Source organism: Plecotus auritus (genome assembly GCF_963455305.1).
Source record: "Plecotus auritus genome assembly, chromosome: 2".
Lineage (NCBI taxonomy): Eukaryota > Metazoa > Chordata > Mammalia > Chiroptera > Vespertilionidae > Plecotus > Plecotus auritus.
In genome coordinates, this window is record NC_137771.1 from 185,448,364 (window position 1) to 185,468,818 (window position 20,455).

Below are 20,455 nucleotides of genomic sequence, written 5' to 3' on the forward strand. Positions count from 1 at the left end.
AGTCCTCAGTTAATTCTGATACCTGCTCAAGTTTGAAAACCTTTGCATTAACTGGATGTTTTTTTAAGGACAAGGTTTTTTAAAATTACAGGGCCCATTACCATTTTACAATGGATGTATTCACTTATCCATTTAGTAAGGTTTATCAGGTGCTTGTTGTGTGCCAGCTGCATATACAGATACTTCTGGGTGTTGGGAACGTAAAAGAATAAGACAATAACTTGCACCCTCAGAAAGCTTAAGTGGAGAGGATGGGACACCCACACATGAGGCTCAAAACAAGCTGATGAAAAAGAATCACTTGCTTTTGAGTGTTAGTAAGGAAGAGATGGGGGAGGATTTGCAGAGGAGAGGATGCCAGAACTGAGCAGGAATAGTACAGGAGAAGGTGTGACATTAGTCATGTGTGTTCATAATATATCCACAATTTAATGGCTTCTATCCCAGGGTGTGCTGGGGGATTGGCAATGGATGCTGGGAACCTGCTTCGTATGCCAAGTTTGGTTGTTTAAATTCTATCCTTCAGGGCTTTTGAAGAGTTTAAGGAAGGTTGTTCATGGTTAGCTTTATGTTTTAGAAAGCTCATTCTGCCCATAGAGAATGGACTGGTAGGGTGTCCAGGGGGTGGCAAGGCCAGATGAGGATTGACTAGAAACCAGATGATTGTGGGAGCGAAGGAGGTATCTAAGCCAACTCCCCACTGTGGGCCCTGGAGGATCATAGTGGCCACTCATCCAGGCTGGGAATTCAGTAGAAGATGCCGCTTTGGGTGGAGGAGAAGAATGGTGACTGGGGTAGTCACTAAACCCAGTTCTGGACTTGAGCTGGCGGCTCCACTATGCTTTCTGGGCTCCTATAGATTGGTGAGCGAGGAGCCAACCTGAGTGGTGGGCAGCGCCAAAGGATCAGCCTTGCCCGAGCCTTGTATAGTGACCGGGACATCTACATCCTGGATGACCCCCTCAGTGCCTTAGATGCCCATGTGGGCAACCACATCTTCAACAGTGCTATCCAGAAGCACCTCAAGTCCAAGACGGTTCTGTTTGTTACCCACCAGCTACAGGTATGGTGCTTTCTTCCTTCCCCAGGCCACCCACTATGTCCTGAGAAATCAGACAGGAAGGGGGGCTTGGTCCTTCTAGGTACCTTTGTGGTCTAGAAGTTCCTGGAACCACCAGTGTTCATTTCCTCAGCAAATAGCCGCCTGGCCCACCGTAGCAATAAAGCTCGTTGTACCACTGTACCAGGTTGGCTGTCTGCATCAGAGATGCTTGGAGCATGTTAGCTTCTGCATATAAATCAGTAAGTGAAGGAAGGAGGGGTAGGTAGAAAGTAGAGTTTGAATATGAGATAGTGTGGAAAGCCTTATGTTAATTTTAGCAGGAACTGTTCAGGGAAAACAAGGTCTTCTCCCTCTGTCACTCCATGACAAGTTGCCACTTTGGAGAGCAGCTGAAGAATATTGCCATCTATTTTGCATATGTTGTCAGGTTTGGCGGTTAACCCCCATCCTGCCACAGAAAGTCAGTAATTGTGTGTATTTCTCAGTGTAGTAACAGAGTGAAGCTTAATGCAAGGTTCTTGTGGCTCCACCAGATTTACGTCAAAAACTGGAGGAACTGTACTTGGAACTACATCTCAATAAAGTAGAGCAGAGGTTCTCAGTCTTGGCACTACTGACATATTGGGCCACATAGCTCTTTGATGTGGGGGCTGTCCTAGGCCTCCCTGGCCTCTGTCCACTAGATGGCCAGTAATAACCCTCTCCCCAATTAAAACAACCAACAGTGTCTCCAGATATTGCCAGATGTCCCCTGGGGGGCTCAATCGCTTCCAGGTGGGAAGTGCTAGACTAAGGTATGAGAGATTGGAATATTTGCACAAATATCAGTAACACCGTGTCATCCCTGCCTTTGTCTCTAGTACCTGGCTGATTGTGACCAAGTGATCTTCATGAAAGAAGGCTGTATTACAGAAAGGGGCACCCATGAGGAACTGATGAATCTAAATGGTGATTATGCTACCATTTTTAATAACCTGTTGCTGGGAGAAACGCCCCCAGTTGAGGTAAGAGTTATATGACATTTATGCATCTCTCCTTTCTAGCAAGGGAGGCATGACCTTACTGAGGGATGACCAGTCTCAGCTGAGTTCAGTGCCTGTGTTTTACTGGGAGAGCCCTATTTTCTGATGACCAGACTGCTGTGCTTTGATTCACATACTAATTCTATTCTAGGAGAGCAGGATTGTGGGGCTGGTGAGCCAAGGACTTCTGTCAATGAGAATTTATTAATGAGGCCATGACAGGGAGAACAATATGGGCTCTGTGTGTTGTCAAAGTAAGATATGTCCAAACCTGTAGAGAATTTTTATGAATTTGTTTGAGCCAAACTGATGACATTGCTGGGAAGCAAGATCTTAAATGCTCTGGAAAATGTCAGTTTGCAGATTCTTTTATACATTTGGAATTAAAGAAGGAACATAAGGGAGATTACATGGAGGTGGGAAAAAGCAGGGCAGAGATTAGGTTACATGACAGTTAACAAGAGGATGTGTTCTCTTGAGGGTGGTTAAGCTTAAGGGTCTGGGAAAAGGGATTACTACGGCATTTCAAAGGTTTATTAACCTAGATGCACAAGAATAGGGCTTGCTTAAGGCAAAGATAAACCTTCCACGAAAGAAGTTATAGGCCTGGAGCATCACTACCCACTGTGACCTGTCCAGTTAGAAATTAATGTTTAGATCACCCTGTGAGGTTACTTTCACATGAAGCTCCTTTTTCAATAAACAAGTGAATAAAGAACCAGGGAAGAGAAATTAATCATTGCATACATTTGAAAATGATCCGTGGTACCCTGGCTGCTGATTTTTCACTCATTAACTGACAACTATTATGTCCCAACTAGAGGCCCAGTGCACAAAATTTGTGCATGGGGGGGGGGAGGGTGTGTGTCCCTCAGCCCAGCTGGTACCCTCTCCAATCTGGGACCCCTTGTGGGATGTCTGACTGCCCTCTCACAATCCAGGACTGCTGGCTCCCAACTGCTCGCCTGCCTGCCTGCCTGATTGCCCCTTAACCACTCCGCTGCCAGCATGATTGACACCTAACTCCCTCCCCTGCTGGCCCGGTCACCCCCAACTGCCCTTCCCTGCAGGCCTGGGTCCCCCCCAACTGTCCTCCCTGCAGGCCTGGTCACCCCTAACTGCCCTCCCCTGCAGGCCTGGTCCCTCCCAACTACCCTCCCCTGCTGGCCTGATCTCCCAAAACTGCCCTCCCCTGCCGGCCATCTTATGGCGGCCATCTTGTGTCCACATGGGGGCAGCCATCTTGTGTGTTGGAGTGATGGTTAATTTGCATATTACCTCTTTATTAGATAGGATTACTAGATTAGGCACTTCATAGATGTCATCCTATTTTAGTCATTTAAACAGAGTTCTCTAGCAAAATATGATTATCCCTTACTTTTACAGCTGAGGAAATGGAAGCTCAGAAAAGTTAAGCAGCTTGCTAATGTTAAACAACAAAATTCAACTGTGTGAATTTGAAGATCTAATTGGCTTTATCAAGTGATTTGTGAATTGGACAACATCCCTTCTAGCAACTAGAAGGGCAGAAAGAGGGTGGGAAGAAGAGATTTAAAAAGTGGATTATTTCGGGTGAAGTCATCTTTTCTTAGGGGAAGACAGGGGGCCTTAAGAGGCAGGTTACTTCACTAGTGTTGATCCTGATTCCAGACTGAGGGATTTAAAATTGCACTCCTGGAAGAGGCTGAAACTGCAGTTAGGTTAGGTACTGAGTCTTGGTGTGGCTTAGCAAAAGTGACTCCATTTGGGGCCTTTTTAAAAAAATACTAACAAGGGCATTTTGACTCTGAAGTGCTCTTTCTGGCATGCTGCCTGCCCCCTGTGGCAACAGAAAGATGGCAGCTTTCCATGGCTTTACTCTCGGCTCCGAGTTAGGCAAATCCAAGGGAGTCTTACTTAGAGCTTGCCAAATCGTGTGTTCTTCCTTCTTGCCAACCTGCTCTCACGCAAAGTCCTTATTCTGTAGGCACCTTGGGTCCTAGTAGTGTACTCAGGCTGGGCTATAGGCTACTTCTTAGCTACCAGGTCATTTTGATGTCTGTGAGGGCTAAAAGCAGGCAGTTATTGGGATATTTTCTGGGAGTCGTTGGGTTTCATCCTGCTTGATTTCAGGTGCAATACAACAGTTCATGACTGATTTGTTTTCGGCCTTTTGGAATAACTCAAGCATTATTCCAAGTGTCATCAGTAACTTCCATAGAGACACCCTAATGCAGATTTGGATTTATGATCTCTCCCTGCGACTCTCAGAGTACTTACTCATCAGATCATTTCCTCCTCACTGTAGACTCAGAGGAAAATGAGAAGAAGAGAATCTAAAGCACGAAATGTCCAAGGAACAATAGACTTGGACAGTTTGTGAGTTGTAGTGGAGGAGCACACTTTCAGTTTGTCACTTAACTCTCCTGAGCTTCAGTTTCTTTATCTTACAAATGGGGATGGCATCTGCCTCTTAGAATTGTTGCATCAGTTAAATGAAATAATATGTAATGTTCTTACGCTAGTAAGTGGTCAGCAAATGGACGTATTCTCTTTAGACCAGCGGTCACCAACCGGTGGTCCGTGAAGTCCGAAAGGTTGGCGACCACTGGTTTAAGGAAAGCTTTGGAGCAGCGGTCGCCAACCGGTGGTCCACAGACCACTGGTGGTACGTGAGGTCCGGAAGGTTGGCGACCACTGCTTTACACAGTGCATTTACTCATGTACTGCAGTAAATAAAGAATTTAGGGTCCTATGAAGAGATAAGAGGAACTTGGAAAGGAGAGCGTTTCTAATCTCCTGGGTTCAATTTGATGCATGTTTACCAAGCTCCTCTGTGCCCCGTTATGGTGAGTTCTGGGTGATAGGCCCTGTGGGGTTCTAACCACGAGTGAGATGTCATCTCCCTCCTGAGGGACTTGGAGTCTCAGGGAAGACCAGTGCACCATGCTCTTCACCATGTCCCATTTACAGCAACTGTGCTGTCATGGAGTGCTACTAACAAAGTGTCTGGGGGCGGGGCTGAACTCGATTCTAGACAAATCTGAGTTACCTCAGGGAGGGTGTAAGATTTGAATCTGTTTGAATGAAGACAACTGTGACTGTGTTGGGCCAAGGGGAGGGCATTCCAAGTGAAGGACAATGTGGACAAAGTGGGAGGTCACAGTGATTCGAGGAATGGCAGGAAATCCAGTTTGGCATGAGAGTGGGAGCCCCAGGAATGGGACAGGAGCTTGCAGTTAGGCTGGGGCCAGGAAGTGGAGTTCTTACAAAACCAGGCTGAGAAGTTAGAGGCTTTCCTCTGGTAGCAGCGGTAAATGATCAGCTCTCTGGTTTTATCTAGTGATGTGGGGATCGGAGGTGAGAAGAATGGAAATGGCCCAGACTTAATACTTGGGACAAGTTGGAGTGGATGAGAGCATAAAGGCTACTGTGTTTGGAATTCAGGTCTTCAGTGACTTCGGGAGGGGCAAGTCAATGGAATAACAGTGTAGGAACCCAGAGCTCAAAGATTGAAGGAGCTGAGGAAGTACAAGAAATGAATAGTTGGAAGGATTGTTTTTCAGTAATACCAACAGCTTGACATGATTCTCATATGTCGCATGGACATTTGTCTGAATGGCCATATCATAAATGGAGACACTTTTTTTTTTAATTTTAGATTAATTCAAAAAAGGAAACCAGTGGTTCACAGAAGAAGTCACAAGACAAGGGTCCCAAAACAGGATCAGTAAAGAAGGAGAAAGCAGTGAAGCCAGAGGAAGGTAACAACCTTTTTTGAGATTTTAGATTTGTCATTAAAATATATCAGAAATCATGCCATGTGGTAACCCATGATGTTTGATAAGACTGGATATTTGATAACACTGTGTGTGGTAGAGTACCTGGCCTTATATGCCTGGAATAACAGCATTCTTATATAATATCAGGAGACTATGAGGCACCTTCTGTTTGCTTAAACAGACCAAGGCAATAAGAATGGCCTTTGATCCCTTCTCTTCCTGTGCAGGGTGGGGTCAGGTATAGATAATTATAGCTGAATCAGCCTGAATATGAAAAAAGGGGAAAGGTGTACCCGTCCTTCCTGTGACTCACCTGTGCTTTTTAAAAATCAGTGCCCACCACGGCAGAGGCAGTCCAGCTGCAGGGATGCCTGTGTTCTCCCTGTTAGAATGGGACGCTCCTTGGAGATTGCCCCAGAACTGTGGCAAGGTCACACCTGGGTTTCTCCCAGCTACTTTCCCTATCCAGAGTCCTCTTCTTTCAACACTTTATCTTGTCAACTGAAACAAATCTTGGGAGTTAGAAAAACAATCCTATCTAATAAAGAGGGGATATGCTAATTGACCATCACTCTGTCACAAAGATGGCTACACCCACAGCTGAGGCCAAGTTCCCATAAGGAGCCTTAACAAGCAATCAGCAGGCACCTGAGGCTACGCCCTCCCTTGCCCCCATGGGGCTTGACAGGGAACCTCAGGCTACGCCCACCACCCCAGCACCAGGCCGGGGGACCTCAGACCGCACCTCCTGCCTGGCGGGGCTTGACAGGGGACCTCAAGGTGCACCCCCAGTGCTGGGTCAGGGAACTCAGGCTGCACCCCCCGCTCAGCAGGACTTGACAGGGGACCTGAGGCTGCGCCCCCCTACTGGTGGGGCTTGATGGGGGACTTGAGGCTGCACGCCCCCCTCCCGGTGCTGGGCTGGGGGACCTGAGGCTGCGCCCCCCCCCCCCTGCCTGGCATGGCTTGATGGAGGACCTCAGGCCATGCCCCCCACCCAGCGGGGCTTGACTGGGGACCTCAAGGCACACCCCCCACCCTGGTATGGGCTGGGGGACCTCAGGCCACACACCCCCATCCTGGCGCCAGGCCAAAGGACCTGAGGCTATGCCCCCTGCCCGGCGGGGCTTGACAAGGGTGGGACTGGCCGGGTCTGGATCTAGCCCAATGGCGGAGGGGGCAGGAGGCTGGGTCTGGGTCTTACACGATTTGAAGGCGCATGTGGGTGGGTGGGGACTTGACTCTGGGTCCTGTGGTGCGCCTCAGACTCTGACAGGAGGAAGGTTTTCATATACATTTTACTAATTTTCTTTCATCTCTGACACTTCTATTATAGAGAAAGGGCAAATAGCAATATTAAATTATTTCCTCTAATTAATCCCCTTTTAATGTGCACGAATTTTGTGCACCGGGCCACTAGTTTACAATACTTCAGACGTTTTCACCTTGGTGAATTTTAAGCTGCAAGTCAGTCCCTCACTTCTCCACCTCCCCGCCCAAAAAAGAATGCAGTCCTGTTTTAAAGCTCTCTTTCTGTTGTATCATGTCCTCACCTGAGGTTTTGAATCTGAGGTTTTGAATCCTGGATTTGCCTCTGTTTTCACTTCCTGGTTCTTAAAACTGTAGCAGGTGTTTGGTGTTAGGAGTTGACCATCCTGATTTACTACTCCCTGCCTCTTCTTTCTTTTAATAAACCAGGTAACAATCCTGAATTCAGGTGTGATTTAAGATAGCCTACTCACACACACTAAGCAAACACAGCACAGCCGGCTGAGACATCTATCAGTTCCTGCCAGAAGCAGTACAAAAAGCCAGAATGTTCTCAGGGAACATTTGTTCTCTGCAGAGCCACTAACCTGGAGACTGGCAACTGTTAAAGTGCTCCTGGCCTGTGTAGCTTGTTCCACATAATTAAAAGTGTGTGATGAAGAGGAAGAGGTGGCCTGTAGGGCATCAATCATCTGACCATGCCAGGGAACCCCTGGGTGCTACCTTTGAATCTTTTCTCTTCCCCTACGCAGTCACCACATCCTACTGAATTTACTCCCGAGACTCCATCCCTATTGCCACGACCTGGTTCTGGCCTTTATCGTCTCGTACCTGTGTTCCTGCTGTCCGTCCTCCATGCAGACAGCTGGGCGATAGGGTTGAAAACAGGAGACTCACCAACTCACCTTCCTGCATAGAGTCTTCAGTGGCCTCCTCCCAGTTTCAAAGCAGTGTTTTCCAATCTTTTTCCCTGATATGGCACACGCAGAAAATTCCATTATTTGTGTGTGACGCTGGGGTGCATGGAAGAGGCTGCTCGCTGCCAGAGGTGACTGGACTGGCCATCCCAGGCCCATCTAGCCCAGTAGGGCTGAGTGTCAAATCTCCACACACCTGTAGCCCATTCTCAAGAAGTTCCTCTCTGAAGGGTAACTTCAAGTACCTCTGACAGAGCACAGCCTGCCTAATCCACCTGGTCCCTTGCCACTCCACCGGCACACACACACTGTTCAGGCTGCGCTGGCTTGGTTGTCTGTACTTACTGCCCTGCTGTTTCCCCACCTCTGTGGTGGTGCTCACATCTCTTCTGCCCATTGTTCCCCCAACTGGCCGACTCTGGATTACCTTCAAGGTGCTATATGGACTGCACATAAAGTCTTCCCTGAAACCTCCCTGCTAACCACTGCACAGCTCCCCCAAGTAGGTCAGCTATACCCCCTGGGCGTCCCATGCTGCCCTGCATGTAGCTCTAGCATTGCATTTAACACATTTTATTAGAATTTTGTGTTTATTTACCTGTCTGTCCTACCAGACTATGGAAGGACCCTCAAGGGCAGGAACCTGGTCTTACTCCTCTTGACTATTCCAGGGTCTCATCCTGGGCCTATTTATAGGAAGTGCTTAGTAAATGTTAAGTGGATGAATGAATGCTTCTGATAAAGAAGAAATAATTCTGCCCTGACTGGTTTGGCTCAGTGGATAGAGCGTCGGCCTGCGGACTAAAAGGTCCCAGGTTCGATTCCAGTCAAGGGCATGTACCTTGGTTGCGGGCACAGCCCCAATGGGGAGTGTGCAGGAGGCAGCTGATCGATGTTTCTCTCTCATCGATGTTTCCAACTCTCTATCCCTCTCCCTTCCTCTCTGTAAAATATCAATAAAATATATTTAAAAAAAAAAAAAAAGAAGAAGAAATAATTCTGAACTAGAGCCCTGTGAAGCTATAGGCTCTTTGATTTTGCTCTTCTATATAGGTGCCTTCGTTTTGGAAAAATAGCCTTTTCCTTCTGAGTTCATGTTTTGTTTTGTTTTCTCCCCTAGGGCAACTGGTTCAAGCGGAGGAGAAGGGGCAGGGTTCTGTGCCGTGGTCAGTGTATGGTGTCTATATTCAGGCTGCCGGGGGCCCCTTGGCTTTCTTGTTCATTATATCCCTCTTCACGCTGAATGTGGGCAGTACCGCCTTCAGCAACTGGTGGTTGAGTTACTGGATCAAGGAAGGAAGTGGGGTAAGGTTCCTCATTAATGGGAAATTATATGCCTAAGAATATGGCCATCTCTCCATATTACCTGGCCATTCTTAAGGAAACTAGTTTTCAATTAAAAGACACAATGAACAAGGGTCACCCAGGATGAAAAAGAGGGGTCCCTAATGTAACCTCACAATACAGTTGCTCCCTGACCAACTCAAGATGCGGTAAAGCTTATCATAGCACACCTGTGGGCTGTCTGCCCTCATCCACTAGAAAAGAGTGAAGGAGGGACAAAGCCCTCCTGTGTTTGCCACACCAGGTCCCAGAGTCCTTATCCTGCGCCCTCCCCTGAGCTGAGAGTGGCCCTAAGCAGGGTTCCTGGCCATCCCTGGGAGTCTTCCCTCACAGAGCCCTGCCTCCAAACAGAACAGCACGGTGAGTCACGGGAACAGGACCTCGGTGAGCAGCAGCATGAAGGACAATCCCCACATGCAGTACTACGCCAGCATTTATGCCCTCTCCATGGCCGTCATGCTGATCCTGAAAGCCGTTCGAGGAGTGGTCTTTGTCAAGGTATGCAGTGGTGGCCTCTGCTCCTGCTCACCCAGCTGACCGGTCAGGCTTCGCATGGCCTCTCCCAGGTTCATCCTGAGGAGGGAGCTCCTTTGAGACACAGTGGCCTCCACTGGAATGACCTGTATCCCATTAGCCTCAGCCTTTTCCCATTAGCCGCCTCCTCCCTCCGGGGCCATGTGCCCCTCTCCAGTTTTGGGTGTGAACGGCCTGTGGAGTGGGGACTGAGCCTGCCTGAGTGCCCGGGTCCCTGGGCCCTGCTCACTTTGCACTCTGCTCCGTAGGGCACACTGCGAGCCTCCTCCCGGCTCCATGATGAGCTCTTCCGAAGGATCCTCCGAAGCCCTATGAAGTTTTTTGACACCACCCCCACGGGGAGAATTCTCAACAGGTTTTCCAGAGACATGGATGAAGGTATTTCTCACCACTGTTCTCCGTGCTCTCCAGCCTTCTAGGTGACACTCCCCGATAGTGCAGGTCTGTGCGGCCGTACACTCTGAGAGCGCAGTGGCTGCTGGTGCTGGTACCAGGAACATTTTAGTTTTGGCATTTTCTTCGACTTACATTTAAGCAAAAGCCCCATCTTATTTTTCATGTTTCATCTAAGTTTTCATTTGATCTTATTTAACCTCAAACTAATTCAGAGGCTTGAGTTAGTATAAAGGTTTTGGACCTTGGAGGGTCATTTGAGATTCCAAAACATTTATTTGGAGGGCAGTTTCTTGCTTTTTGGACACCTGCAGCCTCTGGCAGGTTTTCTGGGTGCTGCCTGGGCTGTGCCAGCACCAGAACTTAAATACTTCCCAGAGCCCAGACTATTAGTAATGCCACCAGACATTTATTGAGGGCTTCCTGGGTGCTGAATGTTCTACACGCCCTGTCCTGAGCCTCACGGCAGCCCTACAAGGTGGGTATTGTTTCACCCACTGAATACATGAGAAATCGGATGCCTAGAAAGGTTAAATAACTTGCCCAAGATTGCACAGCTATTAGATAGCAAAGTGGGAATTGAGCCCAGATCTTTTTGACCCAGAGCTAATGTTTTTGCTGCACTGTGTTGCTCCCATAGAGGAGTTTATTACAGGTGCTGATAAGCATTGTAAAGCCATGGCCACAGGTAGCAAGGGCTCAAAACCATCACTGATACACAGAACTGATGCATAACATGATCCCATTAATGTTAAACAACACACACACACACAAACCGAGAAAAGACTGAAATTAAAAAATCAGTGGTATCAATATATCTGAGAGTTATATGAAAATACTTCAATCCCTCTCCCCTCCAAAAAAAAAGGTAGGGGGAGGAGATAGTCAAAAAGGAGATGAAGAAAATGTTTTAACTTTTCAAGTTTTTATTCTCTTGACTTTTAGGCATGTTTGACTTTTCATGATGAAAATTTTCTTTTCCTTTTTTTTTCTCTTTAATTTGTCTTTATTGTTGAAAGTATTACAGATGTTCCCCTTTTTCCCCCATTAACCTCCCACCCCTCACCCACCCATCCCAAGCCTTCACCACACTGTTGTCTGCATCTATGGGCTATGCATATAAGTTCTCCGGTTCATCTTTCTCCACCCAACCCCACCTTCCCTCTGAGATTCGCCAGTCTGTTCCATGCCTCTGTGTCTCTGGATCTATTTTTTAAATGTTAACAGCAAATTCATTGTTTTTGGTGAGAATGAATATTATGTGTAATCTTTTTTTTTTTTGCATATTTTCAAAATATTTTATAACAAGCATATATTACTTTGTAAAAGGAGGAAGTGTTTAAAGGGGTTGGGCAACATAGTGAACTAAAAGAGGGCATGTGCCTGACTGGCGTGACTCCGGTTGAGCATCAATCTATGAATCAGGAAGTCACTGTTGGATTCCCAATCAGGGCACATGCCCAGGTTGCAGGCTCGATCCTCAGTATGGGGCGTGCAGGAGGCAGCCGATCAATGATTCTCTCTTATCATTGATGTTTCTATCTCTCTTTCCTTGTCCCTTCTTCTCTGAAATTAATAAAAAAATATTTTTAAAAAATGAGGGCACAGCGGGGAAACAATACTTACATTTTCTTGGGAGAAGAAAAACTAGAGCAATCAGGTCTCTAGATTTTTATTTATTTTTTATCAGACTGTTTAAAAGGCAACACACCAATCTTAGATAAGATTTTGGGGAACGCCTGGCCTGTGTGGCTCACTGGTTGAGCTTCGACCTATGAACCAGGAGGTCATGGTTCGATTCCTGGTCAGGGCACATGCCTGGGTTGCGGGCTTGATCCCCAGTGTGGGGTGTGCAGGAGGCAGCCGATCAATGAGTCTCTCATTGTTAATGTTTCTCTCTATGAAATCAATAAAAATATATATTTTTAAAGATTTTTGGGAATGTCTTTTTGTTTTTTTAATTTTGGGTTCCGTGTTTCCTGTTTGCGGATCCCCACAACCTGACACTTGTTTCTTTACGGTTTCCCCAGTCGATGTGCGCCTGCCCTTCCAGGCTGAGATGTTCATCCAAAATGTCATCCTGGTGTTCTTCTGTGTTGGGATGATCGCAGGGGTTTTCCCATGGTTCCTGGTGGCAGTGGCACCCCTTGTCATTCTCTTTGCAGTTCTGCACATTGTGTCCAGGTAACGCGGAAGGGTTCGTGTCTTCCAGGGCAGAGAACGGAGCCGGAGTTGCTGTCCACCCTCTGACACAGAACTCGTTCTCTCTCCAGGGTCCTGATTCGCGAGTTGAAGCGTCTGGACAATATCACGCAGTCACCTTTCCTCTCCCACATCACATCCAGCATACAGGGCCTTGCCACCATCCATGCCTACAACAAGGGGCAGGAGTTTCTGCACAGGTAAGCGCTGAGGGGGGCCAAAAGGCTCAAACATAGCCAGCATCCCTGAATTTAATCAGAGTCCAAGAATGGGGGATTATAACGTTCATCACTTGTGATTTAATTGTCTCTGATTAAAGTTCACTCGCTTGGTGGAACTCCCTTCTGAGCAAACGAGAAGACAAAAACACAGATTTGGAGTCGGTTGGCTTTTGGTCCTGAATGACCATATTTGGTGGAGTTTTGCTGTTTGTTTTTTTTGGAACTGTAAAAGACAGTCATTGATGCTAGACTGACATTTTATTTGGTTGAATATTGTTTATATGAGATTTTTATGTACCTAATCATTGTGGAGATTTGTATTAAGAGATTAGAACTAACTCAGTGATTTCCAAGATGGAGCACATGCCCCACAGGGGGGCAATTCGATTATTAGGCGGGGGGGCAATTCGAGAATGAGTTATTAACAGTGAATTTTTTGCATTTCTTATGATTCTAGGGGCCTCATATACAGTATATAAATATATATTGACATATTTATGCATTTCAGTCCTCTATTATATGTTTTGAAATTTTATTTGCTATTTTTTCATATCACTTCATATTATTATTTTTTTAACAATTTCTTAGTGATTTCTTCCTCAGTACTTCAACTGTCCTTTCGTTCTTTTATTTTTCTCTTTCATAGATGCCATGTTTTTTGAAAACTTGTTTATACCAAGTTAAGGGCCTTTTAGGCTTCCTCCACGTGAATAGGAGTTCACTTTTTGAATAATAAAAATTATATGGGGGGGGCATCAGGATTTTAGAGATGCTTAGGTGGGGCATGGCCAAAAAAAGGCTGGGAACCAGTGAACTACAAAGTCATTCAACAGAGGACTGGTTAAAGGGGCTACAGTATCCTCGTAGAGTGGAGTGTTGTGTGGCCCTTCAAAAAATGAGACAAGCCCTGCCGCATAGCTCAGTTGGTTAGAGCATCATCCCAAAATGCCAAGGTTGAGGGTTCGATCCCCAGTCAGGGCATATACAAGAAGCAACCAATGAATCCATAAATAAGTGGAACAACAAAATGATGTCTCTCCTTCCCTTCCTTTCTCTCTTTCTCTAAAATTAATAAAATAAAACCAAAAACAAACAAACAACAACAAAAAAACATGAGGCAGCTCTGAAGGTACTGATATAGAAAGATTTCTAAGATATATTAGTGAAAGAGCAAGGTACCGATGTGTGTATGCTATTCTCCCTTTTAAGTGTGTTTGTATATATAACATTTAGAATATCTCTGAAAGGATACACAAGAAACTAATAGCCACTGAAGAGGGGAATGAAGTAGCTGGAGAATGGACGGGAGAAAAACTGACTTTTCATGGTAAAACTTGTGTACCCTTTAAATAGTCTGTCCTATGCATATATTGTCTATTCCAAAAATTAAGCAATTAATTTTTTTTAAATCTAGAGTAAAAAAATTAGACTAAACAATGTAGAAAAATAACCTTAACTTTCAGTGAAAAAGAAGAAAATATACTGACTATGTACAAGTGTGTTTATGCATGTGTGTGTATATATACATGTACATGTAAAGTGCATTGAAAAAATGCTGGAAGGAAATGCAGCCAGATACTAACTCTGGTTTTAACTGATAAGGTTATGGACTTTTGCATTTTTCCCTTTATTGCGTTTTCTAATTTTCTCTAAAGAGCACATATCTTATTGTAAGGAAGAAATGTGATTTTTTTTAAAGCAAAGCACATTTGCTAGAAAGACTTCCTGCTCTAGAATCCTAGTTATGGACTCCAGATAGGGTCTCATCTGCTCTCTGGGACCCCTCGTGACAGTGGTGTCTCCCCTCCTTCATTGGCAAAGGTTGTCTGTGTATTTTTTTGCTGTGGTTCAGCTTCTGGCTCTTTGTTCCATGGCCGTGGGAAACAGTACCATTCTGCCCAATGATGGTGTGTCAGCAACAATTTCCACTTTACTATGTTCATTCTGAGAGTTTCCTTGTCCTGGTTTTGGGCCATTTCTGCAGTTTGCCTTGTAACCTTTCTTTCTGTGAGAAAATGACCCCTAACCTATGACATTTTTTCTGACGTTTAGCACAGCCTCTTTATTTGGTCTCCCTCCCCCTACTTTCCCTATGCTGTTAAAGTAGATATTTTCCCCTAACATCTTCAATATGTTTCTTTGAAAGGGTAAAACTAGAAAACCCCATGTCCTCCTATCTGTGGAGCATGGAGTACTCTGTTCTCTTTAAGTTTCCATATCATTCTCTTCATTCAAACAGAAAATACTGAAGTATTAGCCCCCGTCCATAATTCACCAGAGCTTTGACATCACCATGACCAGGGTCACCTGGTACCTTATTTGTCTATTAGCTGTTCTGCCTTCCTACAGGTACCAGGAGCTGCTGGACCACAACCAAAGTCCTTTCTTCCTATTCACGTGCGCAATGCGGTGGCTGGCTGTGCGGCTCGACCTGATCAGCATCGCCCTGATCACCACCACTGGGCTGATGGTCGTTCTCATGCATGGGCGTATTTCCCCGGCCTACGCTGGCCTCGCCATCTCTTACGCTGTCCAGGTCAGTCTCTGGGATGGGGCATCACCTTCGCTCCGTTTGAGTCCTTCCTGTGTTAGCTTAGGAGAGGCATGGTAGGGGCCTCTACCCTAAGTCACTGTTTCACCTCTGACTCCCAGAGTGCCACGCAGACTGCTTTATAGTAACCATCTGGGGCAGGAGGCTGCGAGGGTGGGAGGGGTGGTATCTATCTATATATATAAAAGGCTAATATGCAAAGTGTCCCCTTGGGAGTTCGACCAGAAAACCAGGAGTTCAGTCACTCGCTATGATGTTTGCTGACCACCGGGGGCAGCGCGGAATGAAGGAAGGCCCCGGCCGGCAGCCGGAAGGCCCCATTGGCCCTGATCACTGGCCAGGCCTAGGGACCCTACCCATGCACGAATTTTGTGCACTGGGCCTCTAGTCTATACTAATAAAAGGGTAATATGCTAAATAGACCAGGTTGACTGGACATCTTCCGGACGTCCGACTTCCTTCTGGACAAAGTCATGGTGGCAGGGGCCAAGGCAGAGGCAGTTAGGAGCGATCAGGCCAGCAGGGGAGCAAGCAGTTAGGGGTGATCAAGCTGTCAGGGGAACAAGTAGTTAGGGGCGATCAAGCTGTCAGGGGAACAAGCAGTTAGGGGCGATCAGGCTGACAGGGGAGCAAGCAGTTAGGGGTGAGATCAGGCCGGTGAGGAGGAGCAAGCAGTTAGAGGCAAGATCAGGCCGGCGCAGGGGAGCAAGTAGTTAGGGGCGATCAGGCTGGCGGGGGACCAAGCAGCTAGGGGTGAGATCAGGCTGGTGAGGGGGAGCAAGCAGTTAGGGGCGAGATCAGGCCGGCGCAGGGGAGCAAGTAGTTAGGGGCGAGATCAGGCTGGTGAGGGGGAGCAAGCAGTTAGGGGCAAGATCAGGCCGGCGCAGGGGAGCAAGTAGTTAGGGGCGATCAGGCTGGCGGGGGACCAAGCAGCTAGGGGTGAGATCAGGCTGGTGAGGGGGAGCAAGCAGTTAGGGGCGAGATCAGGCCGGCGCAGGGGAGCAAGCAGTTAGGGGCGAGATCAGGCCGGCGCGGGGGAGCAAGCAGTTAGGGGCGAGATCAGGCCGGCGCGGGGGAGCAAGCAGTTAGGGGCAAGATCAGGCCGGCGCGGGGGAGCAAGCAGTTAGGGGGCGATCAGGCTGGCAGGGGGGCAGTTAGGCGGCGGTCAAACCAGCAGGGGAGCAGTTAGGGGGCGATCAGGCAAGCAGGCAGAGGCAGTTAGGGGCAATAAGGCAGGCAGGCAGGCAAGCGGTTAGGAGCCAGCAGTCCCGGATTGTGAGAGGGATGTTCAGGCCTAAACCGGCAGTTGGACATCCCCCGAGGGTTCCCAGATTGGAGAGGGTGCAGGCTGGGCTGAGGGACACCCCTTTCCCCGTGCATGAATTTCGTGCACCAGGCCTCTAGTGTAGGATTAAAGGGATTTAAGGCTTTGCATGTGTTTAAGAAATTGGTGCTATTTTCTTCATAAAGGTGCTTTTGAAAATAGTTTTTTAATTGTAGGTTTCTGAATTCACCATCCTGTCATCTCTGGCCTCTTCATAGTCTTCAAAGAAATACTCAATTTGCTTCTTATGTGCATTTTTTCCCCAGGCTCCTGCTTTTTTCCCCCAACACTGTTACATGTGGAAAGCTTTCTGGTCTCTAGGAATGGTTTATGGTTTTTAGCTCAAAAAACAACTGGGAACTTGAGCTCTGACTAGGTATTTGAAGATGTTAAGGAATTATTATTAATTTTTTAGGTGTCATCATGGTATTGAATAATGGTATTGTGCTCTTAAAGATTTTATATTTTAGAGAGACAAGCTGGAATATTTATGGATGAAATAATAGGATAGCTTGGATTTGCTTCCAAATAATATAGAAGGATGAGGTGATATAAAGGAAACAATATTATCTGTGAGTTGACAGTTTTTTAAGACGGATGTTTGGTACATGGGAGTTTATTATAATGTCCTCTCTCCTCTTGTACATGTTTGACGTTTTTCCATATTGGAAAGATACATTAAAAAGCAGCCAAAGAGCCTAACCGGTTCGGCTCAGTGGACAGAGCATCGGCTTGCGGACTGAAAGGTCCCAGGTTCGATTCCGGTCAAGGGCATGTACCTTGGTTGTGGGCACATCCCCAGTAGGAGGTGTGCAGGAGGTGGCTGATTGATGTTTCTAACTCTCTATCCCTCTCCCTTCCTCTCTGTAAAAAAGCAATAAAATATATTTAAAAAAAAAAAAAAAACAGCCAAAGAAACCTGAGAAGAGGTATGTACATGTATCTGTACAGATCCCCCAAGGCTGTCCATGCTCTGCAGCCTCCCTTGATGATTGGATGGGCAGTAGTAGAATCCTTCATCTGATGTGCTCAGGGGCTCTGCCAGCACTTTCTGCTCAGCCTTCTTTCACTTTGTTGACTTTCCTGGAAGCCTGCCCACTGGCTGCTCACAGGTTGATTCGCTGTGTCTGCCACAGCAGGTGCAGGTACAAGTATGCAGCTTCAGATACATGTTACTGGACATGCAAAGATGGGTGGAAAGCCGTTGGATGCAGGGAAGTTAGTGCCAGCAGTACCACAATGCCACCTGCGCTCACAGAGAATTACAGATGACTGGGGTAGGGGTGTAATGGGCATTGTCTTAAATGTTTAGAGGATGACTCAGTTCCTAAAACCAGCTGCTGTATGTGCCCAGTTCTTATGATTGAGCTGTGGTCCCCTAGATGAAGGAGGCTTTCTAGCGTTGGCATCGATAATGAACTCTCTCCTGCATTTCTGCTTCTCACCATCAGTTAACGGGGCTGTTCCAGTTTACCGTCAGACTGGCCACCGAGACAGAAGCTCGCTTCACCTCAGTGGAGAGGATCAACCACTACATCAAGGTCAGACTGCAACCTCACCTTCCATGGAGGCGTTTTACCCTTTACCCTTTTCCTGCCTCAGGTGGATGTGCAAGGAGGCAGCATGTCTTCCTGCCTTCTCATCCCTCAGGAGACGACTGGCGATCTCTCCAGCAGGCGTGGAGTGGAGAAGGAATTAGCATAAGAGTTTCTAAATCTATTTGTGAATTGTCTGATTGAGAACTTACGTTCATCAGCTCATTTCCAAAACGTTTCAAACTTTGTTAGTTTAGTTAGGCTGGCTAATGTAGCAATTTTTTTGCACTGTATAAAACTGTATTTTTTTTCTTTTTTTTTTTAAATATATTTTTATTGATTTCAGAGAGAGGAAAGGAAAGAGAGAAATATTAACAATGAGAGAGACTCACTGATCGGCTGCCTCCTGCACGCCCCCTACTGGGGATCAAGCCCATAACCCCGGGCATGTGCCCTTGACTGGAATAGAACCTGGGAACCTTCAGTCCATAGGCTGGTGCTCTATCCACTTAGCCAAACCGGCTAGGGCAGTGGTCAGCAAACTCATTAGTCAACAGAGCCGCAGTTTGCCGACCTCTGGGCTAGGGCTTTGTCAGCATTTATATCATTGTTTACATGGGAAGAATACATTCCAACTTCCAAATAATGACTTACAAGCATAGTATTGAATAAAAAATAAATAAAATAAAACAAGCATAGTGTTGAAAAACTTGCCATTCAGTTGCGAACTAGTGTGTTACATAAACTGCATTATCTCGCAGAGACGTGCTTCACTGGCTTGTTTTGACAATGGACCTCGTTAGTCATAGGATATTTCTCAAACTTACGAATGATTGTTCTGGGAAAGAATGGCACATAGCAATCTGATATCTCTGCTAATAGCTGTTCCTTAGGTTTATCCACCAGCCTCTTCGCCCATTGCTCTGATCTGTGGATGATACAGGTTGTATATACGAATATGTAGTGTTTGCTTTACTCGCTGTTGGTGAGAGTCTCTGGCTGGAGAGGTGGGGGTGGGTAGTCAGCCCCAGGTTGGGGACTGGCAGGAATACAGTGTAAATCCTGCACAGACCAGTCATATTTCTGAGGACTGGCTCCCCACTGCCAGTCCTCAACCTGGATGCCTGTCCCAACATGGACCCTTCCAGCTTGGAGCGTTTGAATTCAGTCTCCACCCCCCCAGAGCAGTAGTCTTTGGCCCTTACTTCCCTAGAAGGCTGTAAGCCCCATGACTAGTCGCCAGAGAGTTTTAAAACATTGCGAGGTTTAACTATTGATAACAAAAATTACAAGCCGTTATATTAAACACAGAATTTTAAAGCTTGAATGGATTTCCAAGATTATCTAATCCAGTCCCCACAATTTACAAATGAGAAACTAAGACCTAGAGTGAAGAAGTGATGTGTCCAGTCACACAGCTGTTAGTGGCAGGATTAGGATTAGAGTCTATTTCTCCTGGATTGATTGAGATATGTCAGAATGCCAGGATCTGATTACATGTTCAATATTATTATTATTTTTTTTAATCCTCACCCAAGGATATTTTTTCCATTTATTTTAGAGACTAGTGGCCCAGTGCATGAATTTGTGCACATTGAAAGGAAATTAATTAGAAGAAATATTTTAATATTGCTATTTGCCCTTTCTCTATAATAGAAGTGTCAGAGATGAAGTGTCAGAAGTACATTGTGCCAATAGTTGGTCTTCAGACATATTCTGTCGATGACACCACTTTCAGCTTCCGAATGTCAACAAAAACAATCAAATTCACGATCGACAATGACAGGTCAAAACACACGTGTGCGATTGGCGTCAGCAAGAGCTGTCTATGTATCGTGCAAGTCAATGTTTATTTTTAAATTTGCCAGTGCGCATCATATGTACCGGACAGTCGGGCAGATGTACCGTTGGTCACTTAGCCTTTTATATATATAGGTAGTGGAAGATAGGGAAGGAGAGAGAATGAGAGAGAGAGAGAGAGAGAGAGAGAGACATAGATGTAGGAGACACACTTATTGGTTGCCTCCTGCACACGCCCTGACCAGGGTCGGTGATCAAACTTGCAATCCAGGTACATGCCCTTGACCAGGAATGGAACCTGAGACCCTTTGGTGCATGGGCTGACACTTCAACCACTGAGCAGCACCAGCCAGGGCTGATTACATGTTCAATAAATGTTGTTACCTTTCTTTGGATTTAAGCCAGGGGTTTCTAAATGGCAGAGTCCTGTTTTGAGAGTAATATTTTCAAAGAATTCCAATAAAAACTGCAGGGTTGAAGAGGAATAGAAGGGCTCATGGCCCTACCCTTGGCCTCCAA

At 46.4% G+C, this 20,455-nt stretch overlaps 1 protein-coding gene across 3 annotated transcripts in view; it reads left to right on the top strand.

The window, feature by feature from the left end:
* The window catches only part of ABCC5 (ATP binding cassette subfamily C member 5), a 95,453-nt gene that overhangs the window by 57,224 nt on the left and 17,774 nt on the right, over positions 1–20,455 (top strand). For all 3 annotated transcript variants that reach the window (XM_080657881.1, XM_080657883.1, XM_080657882.1), the window contains 10 exons: positions 860–1,063; positions 1,924–2,067; positions 5,726–5,828; positions 9,153–9,337; positions 9,728–9,874; positions 10,159–10,288; positions 12,334–12,487; positions 12,577–12,705; positions 15,076–15,262; positions 18,053–18,142. In XM_080657881.1, the coding sequence (XP_080514007.1) occupies positions 860–1,063; positions 1,924–2,067; positions 5,726–5,828; positions 9,153–9,337; positions 9,728–9,874; positions 10,159–10,288; positions 12,334–12,487; positions 12,577–12,705; positions 15,076–15,262; positions 18,053–18,142 (1,473 nt within the window). The remainder of the gene's footprint in view (positions 1–859; positions 1,064–1,923; positions 2,068–5,725; positions 5,829–9,152; positions 9,338–9,727; positions 9,875–10,158; positions 10,289–12,333; positions 12,488–12,576; positions 12,706–15,075; positions 15,263–18,052; positions 18,143–20,455) is intronic.